This window comes from Cardiocondyla obscurior, linkage group LG09 (assembly GCF_019399895.1).
Source record: "Cardiocondyla obscurior isolate alpha-2009 linkage group LG09, Cobs3.1, whole genome shotgun sequence".
In the NCBI taxonomy this organism is placed as follows: Eukaryota; Metazoa; Arthropoda; class Insecta; order Hymenoptera; family Formicidae; genus Cardiocondyla; species Cardiocondyla obscurior.
In genome coordinates this window covers 2,568,937-2,588,834 of record NC_091872.1, presented here as the reverse complement: position 1 = coordinate 2,588,834, position 19,898 = coordinate 2,568,937, and the positions used below count along the sequence as shown (strand labels likewise).

General features: G+C 36.1%; 4 protein-coding genes across 6 annotated transcripts; 2 read left to right on the top strand and 2 right to left on the bottom strand.

Annotated features, from left to right (window-relative positions):
• Positions 1-1,846: 1,846 nt before the first annotated feature.
• Positions 1,847-11,703, bottom strand: Hydr2 (abhydrolase domain-containing protein 2). Its single transcript, XM_070661882.1, has 9 exons — positions 11,539-11,703; positions 10,355-10,474; positions 10,005-10,183; positions 4,030-4,202; positions 3,733-3,900; positions 3,205-3,391; positions 2,933-3,131; positions 2,701-2,851; positions 1,847-2,616 (listed from the first exon to the last, which is right to left on the bottom strand). Exons 3-9 carry the CDS (start codon positions 10,157-10,159, stop codon positions 2,447-2,449), a joined length of 1,203 nt encoding a protein of 400 aa, XP_070517983.1. The 5' UTR covers positions 10,160-10,183; positions 10,355-10,474; positions 11,539-11,703; the 3' UTR covers positions 1,847-2,446.
• Positions 11,704-11,895: 192 nt separating this feature from the next.
• LOC139105663 (tropomyosin-2-like) lies at positions 11,896-13,573 on the top strand. Its single transcript, XM_070661888.1, has 4 exons — positions 11,896-12,200; positions 12,308-12,470; positions 12,542-12,711; positions 12,909-13,573. The coding sequence occupies exons 1-4, from the start codon at positions 12,178-12,180 to the stop codon at positions 13,513-13,515; spliced, it is 963 nt and encodes a 320-aa protein (XP_070517989.1). The 5' UTR covers positions 11,896-12,177; the 3' UTR covers positions 13,516-13,573.
• Positions 13,574-13,854: 281 nt separating this feature from the next.
• Tango14 (transport and golgi organization 14) lies at positions 13,855-16,493 on the top strand. Its single transcript, XM_070661893.1, has 4 exons — positions 13,855-14,391; positions 15,551-15,670; positions 16,007-16,256; positions 16,322-16,493. The coding sequence occupies exons 1-4, from the start codon at positions 14,100-14,102 to the stop codon at positions 16,410-16,412; spliced, it is 753 nt and encodes a 250-aa protein (XP_070517994.1). The 5' UTR covers positions 13,855-14,099; the 3' UTR covers positions 16,413-16,493.
• On the bottom strand, positions 16,322-19,825 carry Bap60 (Brahma-associated protein 60). 3 transcript variants are annotated; one of them, XM_070661870.1, is made up of 7 exons: positions 19,709-19,825; positions 19,131-19,257; positions 18,787-18,962; positions 18,127-18,472; positions 17,817-18,014; positions 17,436-17,694; positions 16,322-17,324 (listed from the first exon to the last, which is right to left on the bottom strand). In XM_070661870.1, exons 2-7 carry the CDS (start codon positions 19,242-19,244, stop codon positions 16,918-16,920), a joined length of 1,500 nt encoding a protein of 499 aa, XP_070517971.1. In that variant the 5' UTR covers positions 19,245-19,257; positions 19,709-19,825; the 3' UTR covers positions 16,322-16,917. The 3 variants fall into 3 exon arrangements, with proteins under 3 accessions (XP_070517971.1, XP_070517972.1, XP_070517973.1); XM_070661871.1 differs by lacking the exon at positions 19,709-19,825 and adding an exon at positions 19,497-19,692; XM_070661872.1 differs by lacking the exon at positions 19,709-19,825 and having other exon boundaries at positions 18,127-18,457; positions 19,131-19,479.
• Positions 19,826-19,898: the final 73 nt, after the last annotated feature.

Below are 19,898 nucleotides of genomic sequence, written 5' to 3'. Positions count from 1 at the left end.
AAGAAGAGGCCATTCTCATGAAAGTGTATTTGAATAGAAATGTTATTTATAAATCTATTGAACTGTATTAAATGCATTTTAAATTGACTGCTTGGTCGTTGAATAATTTTTCAATGTTTAACTTATTTTTATCTTTCAGAATAAGAGCGTTTCAAAGACATGGTAATAGCAAATGTCGCATTAAGAATTCGATGTCTCGTACCGCGTCATTATTATGGCATTAAGTTTCACATAAATACATTCCGTATAAATACGAACAAGATTCGGAAAAGACCCAAAATTTTCACTTCTTTGCTGCCTAACTTAACGTGAAAACGTCCAAAATTCTTACTGATACTTTTTAAGAAACTATTATCATTAACTACTATATAATAAGAAATAAATATTATTAAATCATACTATGACGCAGATACATAATAATTATATTAATTAAACTATATCATCTGACATTAGAAATTATTGCATATTGTGTATCAACTTTATCAATATGGACACAACGAGAAAAATCAAGGAATAAAATATTTGGTATTTTTTATCACGACGATAAATATACAATATATAACGTCATAACGTTAAATCTGTTATGTTTCACTTTTTAGATTAAAATTGAACTTATTTTAAATAAACTTTACTCTAAATGTTTCGAGTGTATATAGGAATATAACAGATTAAATATCGTATATTTATCATTGCATTGTATCATGCATGTAGGAAATAATTCAACGCGTGATATAATATCCTATAATGCTCAAGCATTAAATAATATATATATCACTTATAACGTGATATTGGATTCGAATAAATTTTGACTAGACGTCGAAGATGTTCCCGATTCAATATATAAACACATTTGTACAATGTCATTTAAGTATCTGTATCAATCCGAAAGTAATAACGTCGAATTTATAAAAATGAGCATTTTATAATACCAGCTAAAAAAATATGTCCCTATTACTTATTAATTTAAGGACAAGTATATAATTTACAAAATTTTATGTATACATTTAAGCATATCTATAATACGTAATGTACATTTTAAATTCGAACACTAATTTAATTTAACAGATATTTTTGCTAATCTAACGTTACCACCAATTCCGGATCAATACATAATGTATATTCATTGCATATATACAATAAAATTTTCCATATCGATAAAGCTAATAATTTTAGAATAGACACATTTTGAGATACACTTATAAATATGTTTTAAGTCGATATATACCTATATTAATATATTGTACATAAATACAAGTTTGTTTTCTTGATGGAAAGTACATAAGATACTCTGTATTGCATTGAACTCACATCCAAACATTTATATCATAATTAAACATTTGTGAGTAGTTCTAGTAATCTGTTAAGGACTATTGAAAGTCCCACCATCAAATTGTCGCTCTATAGAAGATCCCTGAGAAAAAAGCGTTAGTATATAATAAAATATTGAAAATTTATTTCATTTCTAGAGTGGCCGCAGACGCCGCAGTAAAGTTAGATCGTGAAACTCAAACCCGTTTAAATTTCCTTCGTGTTGTCAAATGGCTCTATTACATGATATTTACTTTGAAATGACTTACTGCAATCGAAGTCACGGTCCGCGACTACTGCGAGGCAATCTTTGTTTCTGGACTTCGCTGAGAAGCTGCAGCAAAGAAAACGTTGTTCCCGCGATAAAAACAAGAATTTATACCCTATTTTGTTGATTGAATCATGTGCTTCAACAAAGAATCAAAGTACACACAAGTTACCACAATGTCCTCTGCAAAAGGTATCTTCAAAATTGAAAATGGTAGGAAAATGCAGAATTGTGTTCATTTAATTTTTTCAATTAAATACTCTGAGACTGGTTACCACAAGTCAGAATTTGATTGTTCCGAATTAGGTGCACATAAACCTAATTCTTTATGTTTTAATTGATTACCTGCCCTTTTAAAATAAAGCCTCGTTCAAAAAAATGACTTGTGCCTAGTTAATAGATAACTAAAGATAGTACTTTAACAAGCACATATCAGTTTATTATGAAAAAGCTTTATATAAAAGACACAATTTTTTAACAATCTGTACCGAAATAGGTGCGCTTATCTTACTCCTATATATAAAGAGTCGCGCAATTTAGCTAGCGTTATGGAACTATACTCAATTATAAAAATGTCAATGAGCAAACGTTTGTTATTTTACAGTCGCGCTTATTATTTATTTCCTATATATTGTTTTTGAAAGATTCTGCCTATTTCATTTTATGAAATGACCGAAGTATGCATACCAGACATTATTATTAATTTGTAATCTGTCGTTTTCATTTATATTGCAGTCTTGTTGCAGCCTTGTTCTAAAACAATAGATTATCTAACCGCAGATCAATGTGCACAGTGCTTGATCTCACAAAAGTGTGACACATTGTCGGATCACCGTTTGATAATGAATACATTGATCAAGCTAAATTGGATTAAGAGGCTTTCAAAGCTTTATCCGCGTGTGCTAAAGTCAAAGATCCCACAAGGGATACCAGAGTTCGATCGAGCCACGTTATAGGATTTGGATACAAAAACCCTCCTTCGTAAAAACCTAGATGACCTCCATGAGCTACTTCCACATATAATGTGTTTAAGTGATTGGCTGAAATTAAAAATCCCTGAGACATTAGTCTATTCTTATTTAGTAGTATAGGCTTATAGGCAGCCGGCATATTTTAATATTTACCCGCATGTTCTTTAATTGGATTTAATAACACTTCTGGCACAATAGGATCGTCTAATGCATTAATGAAAACCATCGGTGTTGTGATATTGTCTAAGTAAAAGATGCAACTACTCCATTTATACAACTCTTGCACAGACCTGAAGTTATGTACCTAAAAAATAAAATATATCTTATAAAATTAAAATTTATTATTAAAATAGTATAATTATATTTAAAAAAAATTTAAACTTACCCTTCTTGTATAAGCTTCATCCAGTTCGGGCAACGTTGCAGCGGAAATTATATCTCGTTCATTCAAATTACACCTTTGCTTAACATCTTCGGACAAAAGCATATTTTTGTGCTTGAGAATAAGATTCTTCATCGATTCTGTCATTACATAGAGGTAAAAACGTCTAAAGTTTTGCCAATTTAATAGAATCTTTGTTCCCCTAAAAACATATTCATGACATTTCTCTTCATTGGTTTATTTTAATTAATAAAAAAAAATAAAATTATATTTACTTCATAGCATTGTATCCTTGACACACTGATATGCCTCCTATGATATTAGGCAATTTATTAGAACCGCGTTCTCCCAGATATTTTGTTACTAAATTACCGCCCAAACTATATCCAATACAAACTATCTTGGTGTTAGGATGCTGTTCTGTCAAATGTTGCAACATCGTACCATAATCGTCCGTGTGACCTGCTTATAAAATGTGCAATAAATAAATAAAAATAAAATATAAAAATATTATTTAAATCACAATTTTTTCGTTATTCCTATTAAAGGAAGTTCTTATCGACCAGTAATTATTTATTCACAAATACGACGATATCGTAAGACGTATAACAGAGTAACCTAGAAAGTTTTATGAAGGTATTCAGCATTAGAATGGTTTTTTCCCCTGTTATATAGCTTGCTTAACGTTGTCGCGGTGTGTGCCTATTCACGCGGTGTAGGAACTTAGTTATTATCCGTTAACTTTCCACGATCGATCGTTTTGTCTCTGCGAAATAAGTAATTTTATCGATTGCTACACGTACCGTAAGAGAATATTCTTGGAGCCGTGATCTTGACACTAGAAAGGGCCCCGACGTGATTAAGTACCGCGCACCGATATCCATGGCATTGCACAAAGTGTACAAACGTCCTTATGTACACGCTTTCTGAGCTGTTGCCGATACCGGGACAAATGGCTATCGTGATATCGTCTGAAATAAAAGTTACTTGTAGTATCGAGCATCTTGAATGTAAAAACAAGTTTATTATTAAAAGCTAGAGTTAATTTTTGGATTAATTTAAACTGTTAAAATTGTTAAAATGTATTGATTTTTAAATACCTTCGTGTCCATTAGTCAAGGGTTGATAAAGATCGTACGTAAGAGTGGTCCCATCTGGAAGGCCTATATATACGCGTTCTCCAATGGGCCAAGGACATCGAACACGTCCTACAATGCTGTGAACGATTGTTTGCACGTGTCCACTGAAACCCCACAATCTTGTTGGCTGGTATCTAAAACAGACCAAGGATTATGACTATTTTTGCTCATATTTTTTGCAAAATTATTCGTTGTTTTCAAGTTGCCACGAAGTATATTCTAATTGTAAAATATTTCGCTAAACGATTAGCACAAGAGAATGAGCAAACAATCGTGAATTCGAAGAGTCTACCACACCAGACCGGTTTCCAAAATATAATATGAAAAATTAAAGAAGTATACCTGAAGGTAAAATAAAAGCAATTGGAATATTTAAAATGTCAGAAAATTAGATTTTGAAAAGATGACCGAAGAGTCCCACTTAGCACAATAGTAACCGGTGAAAGAATTTAAAATTCTGTACTTATTTGCGTACTTTCTTTTGCGGTAAACTCTCTGAATAGCCGAAGTATAAACTTCGTGCCGAAACATGAATCAGCGCTAAAATTTAGTTCTTGGCAAAAAAAAAAAAAAAAAAAAAAGACATTCTGCTAAAAGAAACTAAATTGCTAGGCATAACAATAATTTTTATTTAAAATAAATACCGACAGTATCAAATTTATGATCGAAGATGATCATATAATTTTTTTTCGAAACCGAAGCATTTCGAGCTTTTCTCTTTCGCCGTACCTTTCACCGCTATTAATAAATCGCAGTAACGTCTAATTATCGTCGTAATCATGTATGCAATTATAGCTGAAGTAGTTTGAACACTATAGTCCAGTGACTATTAATTCAATAGCGCAACAACCTACATCGGTGATATACGACCAATGCATTTTAATGACAGAAATACATAAAGTTGTACGACAATGGATCAATAGAATGCGGTAACACAATATTGATTCCGCAGAATGCAACTGACTCGTGAAAAATATTGCTTCTTTGCTCGTAAAAAAAAATATTTGCTATTAATAAACAATATTTTTACTAAAGAAAATACAATTTTAAATTCACTAAAAAAAAAATATATAAAAAAAGAAATTAATTAGTTTGTCACGTCAAACTGTTGTAAATTAAAGTTGACTTTCTTTAAAATATTCTTATACATTAAAAAAACATTCTTGAGCAGCGCACTTGAGCCTCCGGGCTCAATGTTATTTTTCAAGCTTCACGGTAACTTCTTAGATTACCTCGAATAATTTTACGCTCTCCAAGTATCAGCCTTAAAATACTTAAAACTACTGTAGCTTTCTTCATGCTACAGTTTTACTGCCACCTAAACTCTATTCGCGCAATAAAACTGGTACTTTTGCGGCTGATTTTTGTTTCGCCTTGCTTTCTATTCGGCCGATCTTTTATGCCGTTTAGGTCTACCTTCCGCGAGCTCTTTAACAGCGACTAAATTGCAGAATAAGAAGAGAAGAGCGAACTTACTCTGAACTCTCTCGCGCGAATTCTACGAGCTGAAATAGAATTCTTCTCTCCCCCAATGAGTTGGCGCAAAACCCTGCATGTGGCCGCAATCAATATACGTGACAATTCGTTGCAAGCGTAAAGAGAAACGTGTTAATACTACGTTCATACCGCGGGGCCGCGAAGTCATCGCACGAATTAGGCGCGATAAGGAAAAGTAGGGTAAACTGAATGTCGGGTCTTCGAGTGCCAAGGAAACGTATATTCTTTTTGCAACGATGGCTTCATCAGTAAGATAACTAAGACAGTAAATTACAGTTTTAATGTCACGTTGTCAAGGCTCTTCGAAAACATTTACAATGAAGAAATATTTATGTAACACGCCGGAAAATATCTCATACATTTATCTTTTTCAAGCCATTATTTCGAAGTATCCTAGCGTTCAGCAGATTGCACTGTGTGAAGTTGCGCAAAAATTCATAAGTCCTTTAAGGTAATATAAATGATCAGTGTGGTATTAAATTTTAAATCCGTCTGAATTTTGTTGTCGAGACAAAAAAAAAATTATTTGATTATATCAAAAGTTAATGTATCTTTTGTTATTTTCTCACGTTGTTGTATCATCTATTTGCTAAAAAAAATAGCTAAAAAAAATATGAATGTTTTGTAAATTGATTAATACTAAAAAATTTACGGTCACGCTACGATTATAATTGCTTAAAAGCTGTCCATGTTTATTGAACAGTTTCTTGTCATTAATTTAAGTACAATACAATGAACTGTTACATATTTTGTCTAAATATTGTCTTGTATGGAAAGGTATCGTGTAAGATGGCTATCAATCTACTGGTTTCACAATTTCATGAATATTGTGCTGGTAACGCTAATCTTATTAATCAAACGAAACGACAAATGTTCACTTTATCAATAATTATAAATAGTATAAAAAAAAAAAATGTATGCATGTGATAGATGAAGGCAAATAACTTAGTCATATTCCCATGGGGCTTTTATCATTAGAGACAAATAAAAAAAAAAAGAATTTGATTATATAAGTAGTTTTTGCAATTTTTTTATTTTGTTCTTATCGATGATATACATTGCAATTGTATATGTGATATCTAACAGTGTTGTGCGCGCGCGTTATAAAATATCTCAATTTACCTGCTTATATCGAAAACATTAAGCGGAAACTTCTGACTGGAAAGTTTAGCGTACATCTGGCCACTGATAGCGCGAAACGTGATCATATCGATAAATAATTTACTAAACCTGTTGTCGCGCACGTGAAACTGCGAATCGTGAAACCAGAAACGGGTCATCGAGCGTGATACCGAGAGGCGTGAAAACACGCGCGGGAGAAAGGGTTTTCTTTCTCGTAAGCGGAAATGCGGAAGTGCAAGAACGGCTTGGCCGAAAGAAATCGACCGGGTGATAATGACGCATGGGGAATAGTGTGTCGCAACGATTGCGATATGCAGGCCTTTCGCAGGAGAAAAGCAATGGGAAATGAGATGAGGAAAGAACTCGCTCGCGGGTTCTCGTGCCGCTCGCTCGCACGCTCGCAAAACAAGGGACAATTTCCCCAAGTGTGTTGCACCAGGTGTACGTGTATACCCGCGTATCACGAACGGCACGATTTCCGTGATATAAAACGCCGATCAAATAAGAGAGGATAGCACGACGTCCGCAGACGTCGGAGATCTATAATTTGTTATAGATTTCCAAGTTCGCTACTTCCTCTTCTGCGATGAGAGTTCGAAGACAGGTAAAAGTGGGGTAACGCGAGTGATTGTTGGGGAAACTTGATGATTTCTCAACGAATTTCTGCGAGACTCGGCATCTCCATCGGACGCCGGGACTTCGTGCGGCAATCATTCGTCGCGGAACGAGATTGATTTCTTAACGTCACGGCGCACGTGTGTTTACAATTGGACACGCAAAGATGGATTTCATCGCGATAAATGAAATTCTAATGACTGTTTTTAGCACCGATAAAACTTGAAATAAATTTTCGATCAGCACGTAAATTCGTTACTCGTTTATGCCGATCGTTAGATTTTTTTTTATTTCCTCAGGAAACAAAGCTCTGTTTCCGCTTTCTTAAGCGCTTTCACGCGACGTGACTAAGGAAGGAAAGAAAGAAAAGAAAGAAAAAAAAAAGAAAAAAGAAAGAATAAAAGAAATCACAATTAACAATGAATTTGTTCAACGATGCAATATTCCTTCCCGTTTATTATCCCGACCGAGAATCTTCCGTGACAACGGCGTTACGCAGTAAAATTATCAAACGCTTCGCTTTCACATGACTGTAATATATTGTTTTTTTTTTTTTTAAGTACTTAATCACAAGGCAAATATAAACAAGGCGGGGATTGATGCAGATCGAGTGAAAGAAAGTCATCACGCCGCGCTTTGGCAATATAATATTTATCTTTAAACTGCATTAATTTGCGTCGCATTAATAAAATTACAGCTTCGCAAATAGATAGGCTTTTAATCTCGCACCTCTCTCGCACGGAGGTGAAACTTCACACAAGTGTTTTTCGGCACGCCCCGGAAATCGTATTCCCGGCATAGATTCACAGAGATGAAATTTAAACTTTTCACAGACGATTCTCGATAGCAATACTATATTACGTTATCTGAGATAACGTTAATGAAACTGATGTGACCTAATGTTACACATTGCCTAAGATGAGATCCTATTACTTACTCGAGTTGCATCATGCGATCATAGCGTGGCTCGACTCCGATTAACAAATAAAAAATTTGCAACGCCTAGGCATAAGTGTGACTTATCGCGAGTAACATTATAATGCACGCATTATAATATACTTCTCTTTTTTGTTCTTTCGTAAACAAAAATGCGTGCATAAGTGCACATTGTGATAAATGTTTGGCCGATGCGTGTTATTTTTACACGGGCATATACGAAAGTACGAAAGAGTTTATTACGTGGCATCCTGTCCAGAGTAAACAAAACGAGCACATCGGAACATTCCGTTAGAATGAGTACGAAGCCTGTAATTTTTTTACGCAGTCAAGCGAATTTTTGTCTCCTCGATTAAAAAGCGGAATAATTGACTTTCATTAAATGAATATCGAAGTCGATACGAAATAGCATATGTAATTTTAACTATCGTTTTTTTCTTTTTTTTTGTTACTTCCACTTTTTGTCTTTTTTTTTTTTTAACGAGCAAGAGATAGTTTTGTTTTTAATAACTTGAATATTTCAGAATGATTTATAACAGTTTATTATATAGCTTAAAACGCTAATTAAATGTAAATATTTTATGTGTTACGAGTTTTATCAATTTAAAATATCACAAATGACGTTCAGCTTTTACTTTTGTCTCTGCGATATGGCTAACTTTATGATTCATGTATTTCAGATTAACGTATGTCATAATATTTGTTTTATCGTGAAACGGAAATTTATTTTTGAACACTGCTTTGTACTAATGTCAAAATGGATAAAGATAAAAAAAAAAAAAAAAAACTAAAAGAAAAACAATTATTCGACCAACGTCAATTTTTTTTCTCGTCGAAGTAAACCTCAGCTCTGAATTGATTTGCAACGTTACTCACGAGTTAATCGGTGAACTTTGCATATTTATTAGCAACTTGAGAGTCAGCCATTATCTGTGAATTTGCTAGATAAATTAATTTCAAACAAACAAAACATATAAAACGTTTAATGACAACCTGATTGCGCTCTGTTATCCGAATATATTATTTTAATAATGCCGAAAATCACGGAAATAAGAACTTTTCTGTCTACGCTATATTTAATAAGCATTATTACGAAATTATTCAACAGATCCACCTCACCATTATATATGCATTATTCTTCCTCTACCCTATACTTTGACTACACAAAACAGCGCCATTCCCCATAATGGGCGATTAGTAATCGCGTGTGTTGCCTAACAAGCTTCAACAAAAGCCCACAATAATCCTCCACTTCAAACATTCCTAGTACCTGCAAGAAAACACAATGCATTCAAGCAATCATTCAATATACCAAATTTGCTACAACCTTCATGTATCACGCACATGAGTTTTAAATAAAGAGCAACCTCAGCTTTTGGAACTTCTGGCTGCATTATAAAATATCTTTTTGTACTATCCAATGCTTGTTATATAAAACAAACAGCTCAATAAATAAAAATGCAATGTGTATTCTTTCCTTCAAATTATTTAACGTATAACGAGTAAAGATTGTTTCTTTTTTGTTAATTTACTTTCGTTGGAACACGTAATAAAAAATATTTGCGAGGCAACACAAGCGAATCTTAAATTCCACCCGTGCTGGAATATCCGGCGTCCAGCATCAACCATAACCTCACTCTTGCGGCTTCAAAGGCCTACCTACCTACCTATCTATCAACTTAGGTAGCATTTAGATATCAGTAGTAAGAATCAGTTCAGCTCGCCAATATTTCCAGCAACATAAAGAAACAAATTTGCGAACTTACGGTTCGGCGATGGCCGGTGCGATCTTGAGCACCGTTGACAAAAAGGACTGGTCCTTGCAGACAAGGAGAGGCCTCTGCGGAGCACTATTTACGTTCAATATCCTGAACAGGATACACAGGATCACAGCGAACAGGGCCAGCAAAGCCGTAGACATGTTTTATCCTCGGGTCGTCGGCGCCTAAAAGAAATATATATATTTTTTCCACTTGCTTTCAAATCAGATCCCCAATCTGCCATCAGATACGCGAGCTCGGCGCTCTTTTATTAAACGCGATATCGCGCGTTATCTTTGCGAGAATTCTCCGCGAAAAAAAAAAAAAACCCTCGCGGCTAATCGCGCCGCTTTTACCTCTTCTTCCTAGAAATGATGCTCGGGGGCCGATCTGCCTTTTTAGATTCTCGAGGCCGATAACGTCGGGCGGGCTTCAACGGCCGTGGACGGTGATTCATACGATTGATGCTTCGTGACCTGCGAACGTAAGTAACTTGAGTCTCATTACGGCCGATGGGCGGGTGTACGCGAAAAAGACGACGACAGATTAATACCGAATACACAGGGCGACGCGTACGACGCCAAGACACACCGGGAGCCGGCCGCGGGCGACGTCCCGCGCGATCGAGACTGCATTTTCCCCCCCGATTCCCTGAGATTTATCGCGAACCGTGAGGGGACTCGGATTGTTACACGCACGCACCCGGTGTCCCGGTCCCGCCTGTGCCGGCACGGGTTGCATCGACGACGCGAAAGATCGATAGCGGTAGAAAACTCGTCGGCGATAACACTGCGTCTTTTCCAATCGATCGGTACTTCACGCGATACAAACCACATTCATGCCAGTAGCCGGGACTCGGCACGTGTAACTTTTTTTTTTTAATTCTTTTTTTTTTTCATCGAACTGACCGCGCGGAGAGATCAGGGCGCATTCTTTCTTTTCGCGGTGACGAGAAACGCAAACCAGACGCCGAAGACGCGATTAATGTGCGCAGATTTTTTTCTGTTTTCTCTTTCTCTTTTCGCGTGTCCTCCTCTTGCGACCGGTTCAACGCTCGCCGCCTTGCAATCGAATTGGTACTTCTTTTTCCCCCGTATCTTTCGCCGCAACGTAACGGTTGTTCGCCGCGGAGGAACCCGCTTCATTAATCCGGGAGGAAGTAATCTCGGGACTTCGGAATGTCAACGCCAACGTCGGTAATTAAAGCCTTCTTTCTTTCCAAACGCGCCGCCGGCGAATTAATTACGTCTGACATTTTCCCTTCTCTTTCCTCCGAACGCGGTCTCGACGAGATTCACGCCATTCGCGGTCTTCACAGATAGCGAGACGTAACGGATAAAAGAAGCAAAGTACGATTTTCTTTTATTTTTTTTCTTCTTCTCTCCCACCCCCGATTGACTCTCAGCGAACGAAAGAGACTGAAGACTAAAGACGAGACCGGCGAAGAGCGCTCTTCGCCATGATCGTTGACGTGACGAGATGCCGGTTCGCCGAGGGGATTCAGTAAAATAGGATCGTTTTTTGGATGATTCTTACTTACCGGATGACAAGCCAATCGGCGAATCGCGACGGTCGAAGGCAAGATGTGACCGAGATATGGCATGCGGCCGGCGAACGTTCGATTTACCGGTGCCTTGTTGAGTGGAGAAACCTCTCGGACACGAACTACACATCCACCCGCGTCGAACTCCACCGGACGACTGTTAGCGATGAGAATTCTGGCTTAGAACACCAATGGTGTTCTCGGAGTAGGAATACACATACAGCCTCGGCCGTCTGTCGATGAGCGCCGCCACGCTCGTCTCGGTTCGGCTTATAGAAGAGGACAGATTTACTATGTTCCGTCCTCTTTCCGCCGCAGCGAGGCAGCTACAACTCGTAGCTTATGCCGACTTCGCTGTTCGAAGCAAGGCTGCTTACAATAGTAGCGCGCGTTGTTTCTTCTAGTTTGTTATAAAGTTCAAACGGTCCGAACACGGCCAAGCGTTGGACTGAAATTGAAGAATTTTTGCTGTTTCTTTTGTTTCTATCTAGACAAGGAGTCCCTCAAAATCTCCGAAACGGTAATTATCTCATTCCTCACAAATTTTCACATAAAATGTTTTCAGAATGACCATCGTTCATCACGAAATGAATACCGAGCTTGATTCTTGATAATATCGGATGAGGCACCGAATGAATGACCAAGTACGACATTGCTAGGTATTAATCGTTTAATGAGAGAAGGCTGTAGAAACTGTTTTTTTTTTTTTTATATACTAATTTATTTTATTAATTATAATTTAACAAATCTTTCTTCTTACTTAGAGCGGTTGCGTGGAAAAAAACGCATGCATGGCTGAGACTAACGTCATAGAAGCTGAAATTGCCAAAGGCGAGCAGGATAATGTATTCGAAGAGTATCTGCAGTCAGAGAGGAAGAAAATGAGGAACAAGCTGCGCTCGAAGATGTCAGCGATAAGAATGGTCAACGTAAACAAATATTTCGTATTTCGAAATAATCAATTAATTGTGTCATTAATATATTTTCTTTATTTCACTAGAATGTATCTCACAGTTCCTCGGCTTCTGCATCATCTCGGATTTCGGAACTGGCACGGCCTACAAAGCAACATGCATTAAATACGCTAAACGAGAAGGCGAAGACGTTGCCACCTAAATTCATAGAAAATCTCATAAAAATTGTCGAGGCCAACTCCTGCTCAACTTCTAAGTAATATTCTAGATATTCTTTAATTTTATTTAAAGATCAAAATGCTGCTTAATTTTTTAACATATATACTTTTATTTTTATACTTTTCTTTAATTTTGTCGTTAAATTAATGGATAAGTTGACTCAGGAGAATTGAGAAATGTTAATTACTTATCTTTTTGCTTAACTGCATCCTTTAAAAAACTATTTTCTCACAGAAACTTCAAGCGAGAGCATCGTCGAAAGAAACGCAGAACGAAAAAAGCAACGCGATTACCGCAATCGCTTAAAAAAGAGCAAATCGAGGAAATTGTAGAAAAAAATAGACCCGCAATGACGATGGACCCTGATGCAGCGATGTACCAGTATCTGGTTGCGGAACGTTTCGTCAAAAGTATTTTGGAATATCAGTGCGAGACACAGGAAAGCATCCGTGAGATCGCGGACGTGATAATGAAGCGCTTAATCTCTATAGAAGGGTATTCAGATGCCAAGAACGACGATCGTACGTCGCAGCAGTTGCGACTTTTGGCGGACGTGGTTTCACGCTGGATAACTGAAATACTTGAAGAAGTAATTGAAACACACGGCGAGGCTTTAAACAGTTATAAAAAGAAAAGATGGATGAAAAGATTGGAAGTGAGTGAAGAGGAGAGCGAGGAAAATATAACTGAGAATTGGAAGCAAATGGACCAGACGAAGGAAAAGCCAGAAGAGACGGAACAATTTGATAGCACAGAGGCGACGATTGTCAAAAAAGAAATAATTGACGATGAAGATGGACAAACAGATGAAAATGAAGTGACAGGGAACAATTATTTTTAACATTGAGCTTTTTTAACAGGCGTCTGTAGCAAATTCTTTTGGCAAGAAAGTGATAAATTTAACGCAAAGTGTATTAATTAAATTAACGTTTGTAAAACAGCGGAAGTGCATTTATTGCTGATACAACAACAGACTGGTATACGATTGAACTTAATTTATGTGACGAGTCATGTTGGTGCAAGTGCAGGAGTGCAGCAGAGGTCGCCGCGGCATCTCCGCTCGCGCAAGCGTGAGCCACTCGCCGCGTGCGACTGTCCAAGACAGTCCACGGTGTTCTCGCATTTGTGTACCACGTGAAAAAGTGGTGCAGCAAGTACACGCACCTGCAGACCCTGCGGAGAGTGCACAGTCGAGCTAGTCAAGCTAGTACGGATCGCGACGGCATTCGTGACCGTTTGATAACCGAGTGTTGCGCGGCCGACACGTAACGTCGATTGACTGGCAGGCGGTGTAAGAGCAGTGTGCCTGGGTCTCGTGACACTTCCGGGGCGCGCGCTGAAGGACCCGCCGACGCGCCGTCTTCACAAGTTCACACCCGATTATGCTGCATAGACACGCGGTCCCGCGGCAGCAACAGCAGCAGGATGAACGCGCTCCTACGTACGCTGTTGACGCTCGCGCACCTCTTATGTAGCCTGTATGAGACGTTCCGTTACGCGGTCAATGCGGCGTACCGGTGGTGCATGGAACCGCGGCCCGCCGACCCGTTCGCGGAGCTCGTCACCCTTGCCCGTGTGCTCGTCAGAACCAACAAGATACCCCGGCATCTGCTGATAGTGGTCGGACTCTGTGACAATTACCCTTTGGACTGTGTGCGTATTATTGGATGGTGTATTACACTTGGTATACCTTACGTCAGCTTCTTTGACCGTGATGGTAAAATACGAATTTGATATATGTATCTGTGTTTCTGTAAGTGTACGTTTGTACGAGCGTTTTCTCTTATTATCAGGAATTTTTTTTTTTTAAACGAACGCGTACATTTATATCTGTACGCGCGTGCATTTGTAACGCCGATGATTTTCACGTGTTATGCGAATTTATCGTATGTTAGTCATGCAAAAACTTTTCACGTTTGTTACGATTCTTTTTATCGCCATTGTTTAAAATTTCAAATTAAATAGATCTGTTTCATACATTTATATGTTTATGAGATGTGATCTCTGTCACAAGATACTTTTGCTAATTAAAAGATATATTTATTTTATACAGCAAAAATTTAGTTAAAAAATACGTTTTTACACAATTAATTCGATTAAATCCATTAATAAGCGACAAAGTTAAATTCTTTTAATTTCTTATTTTTTAATACTTGTCTATTACATCATATCATTATTGATGTAATCACCGGTGTTATCTGTCCCGATTTTCTTTTTTTTTTTTTTTTTTAATTTTATTTTAATATAGAAGACTCAAGTTTCGCTAATAATTTTGTCAACAACATATGTAAAATGCAAAATCAATTTTACTTATGCATGAACGTTACTTTAAACGCACATAAAAGTAAATTTATCCATGCGTCACATATTAATGTCTTGGTCTCTTTTTTAAGGTCATGTTACTAATTTTGTTTCATAATTTTAGTAAATAAGAAACTGTTCATATATTTCAATATTATTAAGTTAATTTTATATCTATTTTAATTTATAATATATAATTAATGCATAAATTAAACAATTACAAAGATAAAAACAAAATTACAAATACAACTCATGCAAATTTACCAATACATTACATATAAATGTCTTGGCCTCTCTTTTAAAGCCACATCATTAATTTTGTCTAATAATTTTAGCCAATTATAATAAATTATATAATATGTTATAATTTTGTCAAGGTTCTTCCATGTACAACTTAATTTATAATACATAATTAATGCATAAATATAAACAATCGCAAAGATAAAAAAAAAAAAATTACAAACACAATTTACATAAAAACATATAAATTAACAAGAAATAAAATTAAATTTTTTAATTTAGGAACATTCAATTGCTGTATACATATAAGTTTCTTTGATATTATTTTGTTGCAGGTTTTTTTAAGAAAAATGAAATTAGCCTGAAAGAAAAATTTGCAAGGGAACGGCCTGATTTAGTAGAACGTATTATTTGGAATTTCCATGCAAGGGCGCCTAGTCAAAATGGAATAATTGGTAAAGTATGCAATTTTTTTTTCTTTTTGCACCTTGAGGCTCACCCCATTTCTAGGAAAATTTATACTAATATATGCGTTTGTTTAATCTAATCTAATCATGTTGCGCAGTTCCACATGAAATAATATGTAAAAGTAAAGTTAAAAAATTACAGATAAGATTGTTATTATGAACTTAATTATAAATATAATTTAATAAATAAATAGCTTCAGTAATATGATTAACATTTTTATGTTTAACATGATCATGATATTCATTATTAAATAACATTAAGTTTCTGTTATTTAGTTAGATATACGCAACAGAGTTGTGATTTATTATATGTTGTAATTACAGGAAGCAAGTCGAAAATAAATGTATCTCTACTGTCGAATATAGATAGCAAAGGTAAAATAGTAACATTAACACAGTCTCTGGCAAAAGCAGTATCTACAGGAGACCTTGATCCAGAAGAAATTACGGACAAATTAATTTCTGAAAAGTTACAAATAAAAGGGATGCCCGATCCCGATCTCGCTTTAATATGTGGTTACACTTGTTCTTCACATGGCGTTTTACCATGGCACACGCAAACAACAGAGTTTTTGTAAGTTTACAAAAATTTGCTAATATCTTTTATCTTTTTAAACTAACGACTTAATTATTTTTCAGAATGTTACCGCTGTATGTTAATATGTCGGTGAAAGATTTCACGTGTCTAATAGAAAAATATAACAAATCTGTACAACGGCACGGTAAATGATATGTAATTATCCTTATTTATATAAAAAGTACTACGTATTTCCATAAAAAGAATAAATTATCGTAAAGACTGAGCTCCTAACATGGTTATTTTACATAAGTTATAAATGTAAAAAAAAGTCTTGTTAGTTATTTCAATAGTAACAAAAGATAAAGCATATTTCAGAAAAAGGTAATTAGCATTTTCCATTAGCTGTCGAAGTTTGCCGTTCAAATATTGAAATGCATATTGGATCAAACCTTAGGTATGTTTCGTTATATAACTTTAAATAAAATATATTTAATAAAAAGAAATTTTTTATTATGTTTTTATTTCCACACAGGCATAAAATTTGTTTTGCGTAAATAAATGGAATCTTTTTGCATAAACTACATTAATGTTACAAATATATGTTTTAAAAGATAAATCATGATGACGTTACATATTGCAATAATTATAAAGGCGAACACTTACGAATATCTTACATAGTTTTATAATAGAATGGTCAAGTACAGCTTTGATAGTTTTACGAGTTCCTGATACCCAGCGCTTGCTCCAATTCTGCTCGTTTTTGCTGCACTTTCGTATAAAAGTATCGACACACAGCTTCTTGTGCCCATGGTTGATAGTAAAATTCAGCTCTCCGTTCTTCTTCCGGGTTGCCGACAACGTCGGTCATGGTTTTTAAATCTCTAGTCTGGGAAATAATCCATTTGTTAATAAACTGTTGTGGATCCTTAGCGAAACTTAAGAAGAATTCGCGATTAGTTTTCAATTGATTAATCGTCTCCACAGTTTCATGAATCTTGTTATCCAGACTTTGGATTTCTTGTTGACTCGCGGTTGATAATAAGAAATTATTCATCTGTGTCTTTAATGTATCATCTACTTCTACATCGATGTCGTAGCACGCGGTTTGCTTCGTCTCTGTACCTGAAAAATATTAATTTTTACATCAAATGTTCTTAATTTACAATAGCAGCAATATTTTCCATGAAATTATTTTTAATAATTTAAGAGGGATGAAAATTGCATCATATTTACCTTCTACGCTTATAACGTGATTTATCACAATAGGATCAGGAGGATGCAATAACGGATTTAGTCGCTGCGGTATTTCAGCGAATTTCATTCGTGGGCAGGCAAATATCTGTTCCAAGTATTTATCACAGTTAATAAATTCTCTCTCGTGACTGTCTTGGAGTTTGTGCGTTTTTATATATTGCCAGAGTGCGGATATAATGACGGGCCGCGTCTGCGTATGCACACCTAATAATCGCGCTAATCTTGGATCCAGCTTAAACTAGAACGTAATTAATAAGAATTAAATTTGAAATTAATATGGGACAACGTTAAATCAATTGTGATAAAATAATTAATTTATATAAGTATTACCGATAAATTTCTGTAAAAAAATGTATATACCTGTAACGGCTGATAATCTAGGAGAAGAAGAATTGTGCAGCGAACATTTTTGTCGCCTGGTCTTTTGACTTGAAATCCGTCAGTTTCTTGAGTAGTCAAAGTACGATGCCATTCGACTAAATGATTGTCAGGACCATATAGATCCTTGTCTAGTTCTATTACTAAACTTTTAAAAAAAGATGAAAACTTTCGTTTTACCTATAAAATTCATAGAGTTATTACTGAATATGTTAATATAAAATCAGATAAAACGCATACCATATGCAAATTTATTAATATATTTTATATATAATTAATTAGGACATTATACCTTATTAGGATCATTTTTTGTGTCATCCAACAGACGTCCTTCAACTCGAAGTTCCCAAGATGCCACAGATCCTTCTTCCCCTTCACCTGCTTCTTTAGCCGGATAAAATGTATTCGAGATAAAAATACGTAATTTTCGTTTCTGCTTCATCGGACGCTTTAAAGCTTCCTGAATATCGAGGCGTTTTCGCATTATAGTTGCGTCCAATTTTCTTTCGAACGCCAACAAGTCCATATAGGCTTGTGACTCTGGCACTAAATCGCGCACTTTCTGAGGCAGAATTTTGTCTGCCAATTTCTTCTTTTTCTTTGATGTGGAATGTGAAAAATCACTGTTCCAAAAATACCTAAATGAGTTTATGCGAAAACCATAGACACAGAAATTATAAATAATTCTGTAAAGCCTTGGGTTGCAGTGGTTCCTAACAAAACTTAATCTCAAACAGAATAGTACTCGAATCAAATATTAAATTACGGACGGAAATATATATACGAGATAATAAAACAAGACAATCATGCGAGAGTAAAGATAAATTGAAGAAAACAGCTAATTGTAAAAAGCAGCTAATTGTTAAAATATAATGTCATTTACAAAAAGATAAAAAATTTAGATCGGATAAATACAAAGCATTTTTCATTTAATTTAACAACCGATACTTACGGCTTTTGCTGGGACATAGGAATACGTTGATCCGCGCTTCTTTTTCCGACTGGCGGCGTAGGCATCGGGCCCTGACGCATATTTGTGTAAGGCTGAGTTGGTCTCATTATTCCGCCAGGGCCAGGTCCAGCATTAGCCATTTGAGGTGGTGGAGTAAATCCAGACCTCTGCTGCATCTGCAACCGAGAAAAATTTGCATATAACGTTTGCCTTTAATCTATAGACCGCAACCGTCGCATACAATTCACTGTATAATTAATCAAACATTTAAAAAATCCATTTTATTATATCTGATACAATACAATCAGCATTTAATTGACATAATTTATAAAACATATATTTACGGGGAAGTTGGGCCCAGAATATTGTCGCAGATTCGGCGGTACCGACGACGGCGGGTATCGCTGAGGCGGTGGTCCATTGCTCCCTGCATTTGGAACAGGAAATCTCTGTGCCATTTTTGCTCAAGCTCTAAACAGAAACGTAAGCCAATTTTAAGAACATACCTCTGTTGTAATCGATACATTACACGATACATTACTATGCACAAACTATACACAACGCAAGTAAGAAATATATCATTTTAAACAACGCGACAACGCATTGACAAACGTCATCCGACGCACATATGCATAACCTAACACAAACGGAACATTTGTTTTAACTTGCGTAAAATATTACGTATCGAACATGTCTTATGCTAAACGCACAAAGAATTTTAATGAAGCTAATCGATTTCGTAAGAAGAACGCCGAATGCATTCGCTCCTCAAGATCCGCAGTCACTTCGGAGTAACGCCGGCTTTTAAGAAGATGACGAGTCAAAAGTGTCGCGCTCCGTTTTTCCCGTGTGCTGGGGTGCACGCCAATTTTAGCGAGCACTATTTATAAAGTGTTAATCGTCAAGAGTATCGTCGAGTAACCTTGCAACGCTTCAGCGTCTCTGCTCCGTGTTTGCTACTTTTCTTTCGGCTTTCCTTTCGGCCCTTTCGCTCGCTTTCCTCTAGAAATGGGCGAACGCGGCGAATGTCGATTACTCGATCCTTCCTGAAAAGTCCTAGCCTGAACCTCCACTTTTTGTTACTAGACTCTAGAAGATTTTGACAGGCGACA

Coding starts and splice junctions, on each gene's coding strand:
- Hydr2 (XM_070661882.1), bottom strand. CDS start 10,159: ATGTCTACGGCTTTGCTGGCCCTGTTCGCTGTGATCCTGTGTATCCTG. Junction 2,852..2,932: donor ATGAAGCTTATACAAGAAGG/GTAAGTTTAAAT, acceptor TTTATTTTTTAG/GTACATAACTTCAGGTCTGT. Junction 2,617..2,700: donor TCCAATTAAAGAACATGCGG/GTAAATATTAAA, acceptor TTTTAATTTCAG/CCAATCACTTAAACACATTA.
- LOC139105663 (XM_070661888.1), top strand. CDS start 12,178: ATGACCAAGTACGACATTGCTAG. Junction 12,201..12,307: donor ACCAAGTACGACATTGCTAG/GTATTAATCGTT, acceptor TCTTACTTAGAG/CGGTTGCGTGGAAAAAAACG. Junction 12,471..12,541: donor CAGCGATAAGAATGGTCAAC/GTAAACAAATAT, acceptor TTATTTCACTAG/AATGTATCTCACAGTTCCTC.
- Tango14 (XM_070661893.1), top strand. CDS start 14,100: ATGAACGCGCTCCTACGTACGCTGTTGACGCTCGCGCACCTCTTATGT. Junction 14,392..15,550: donor CAGCTTCTTTGACCGTGATG/GTAAAATACGAA, acceptor ATTTTGTTGCAG/GTTTTTTTAAGAAAAATGAA. Junction 15,671..16,006: donor TAGTCAAAATGGAATAATTG/GTAAAGTATGCA, acceptor TTGTAATTACAG/GAAGCAAGTCGAAAATAAAT.
- Bap60 (XM_070661870.1), bottom strand. CDS start 19,244: ATGGCACAGAGATTTCCTGTTCCAAATGCAGGGAGCAATGGACCACCG. Junction 18,963..19,130: donor ATTCTGGGCCCAACTTCCCC/GTAAATATATGT, acceptor TCTCGGTTGCAG/ATGCAGCAGAGGTCTGGATT. Junction 18,473..18,786: donor CCTATGTCCCAGCAAAAGCC/GTAAGTATCGGT, acceptor AAACTCATTTAG/GTATTTTTGGAACAGTGATT.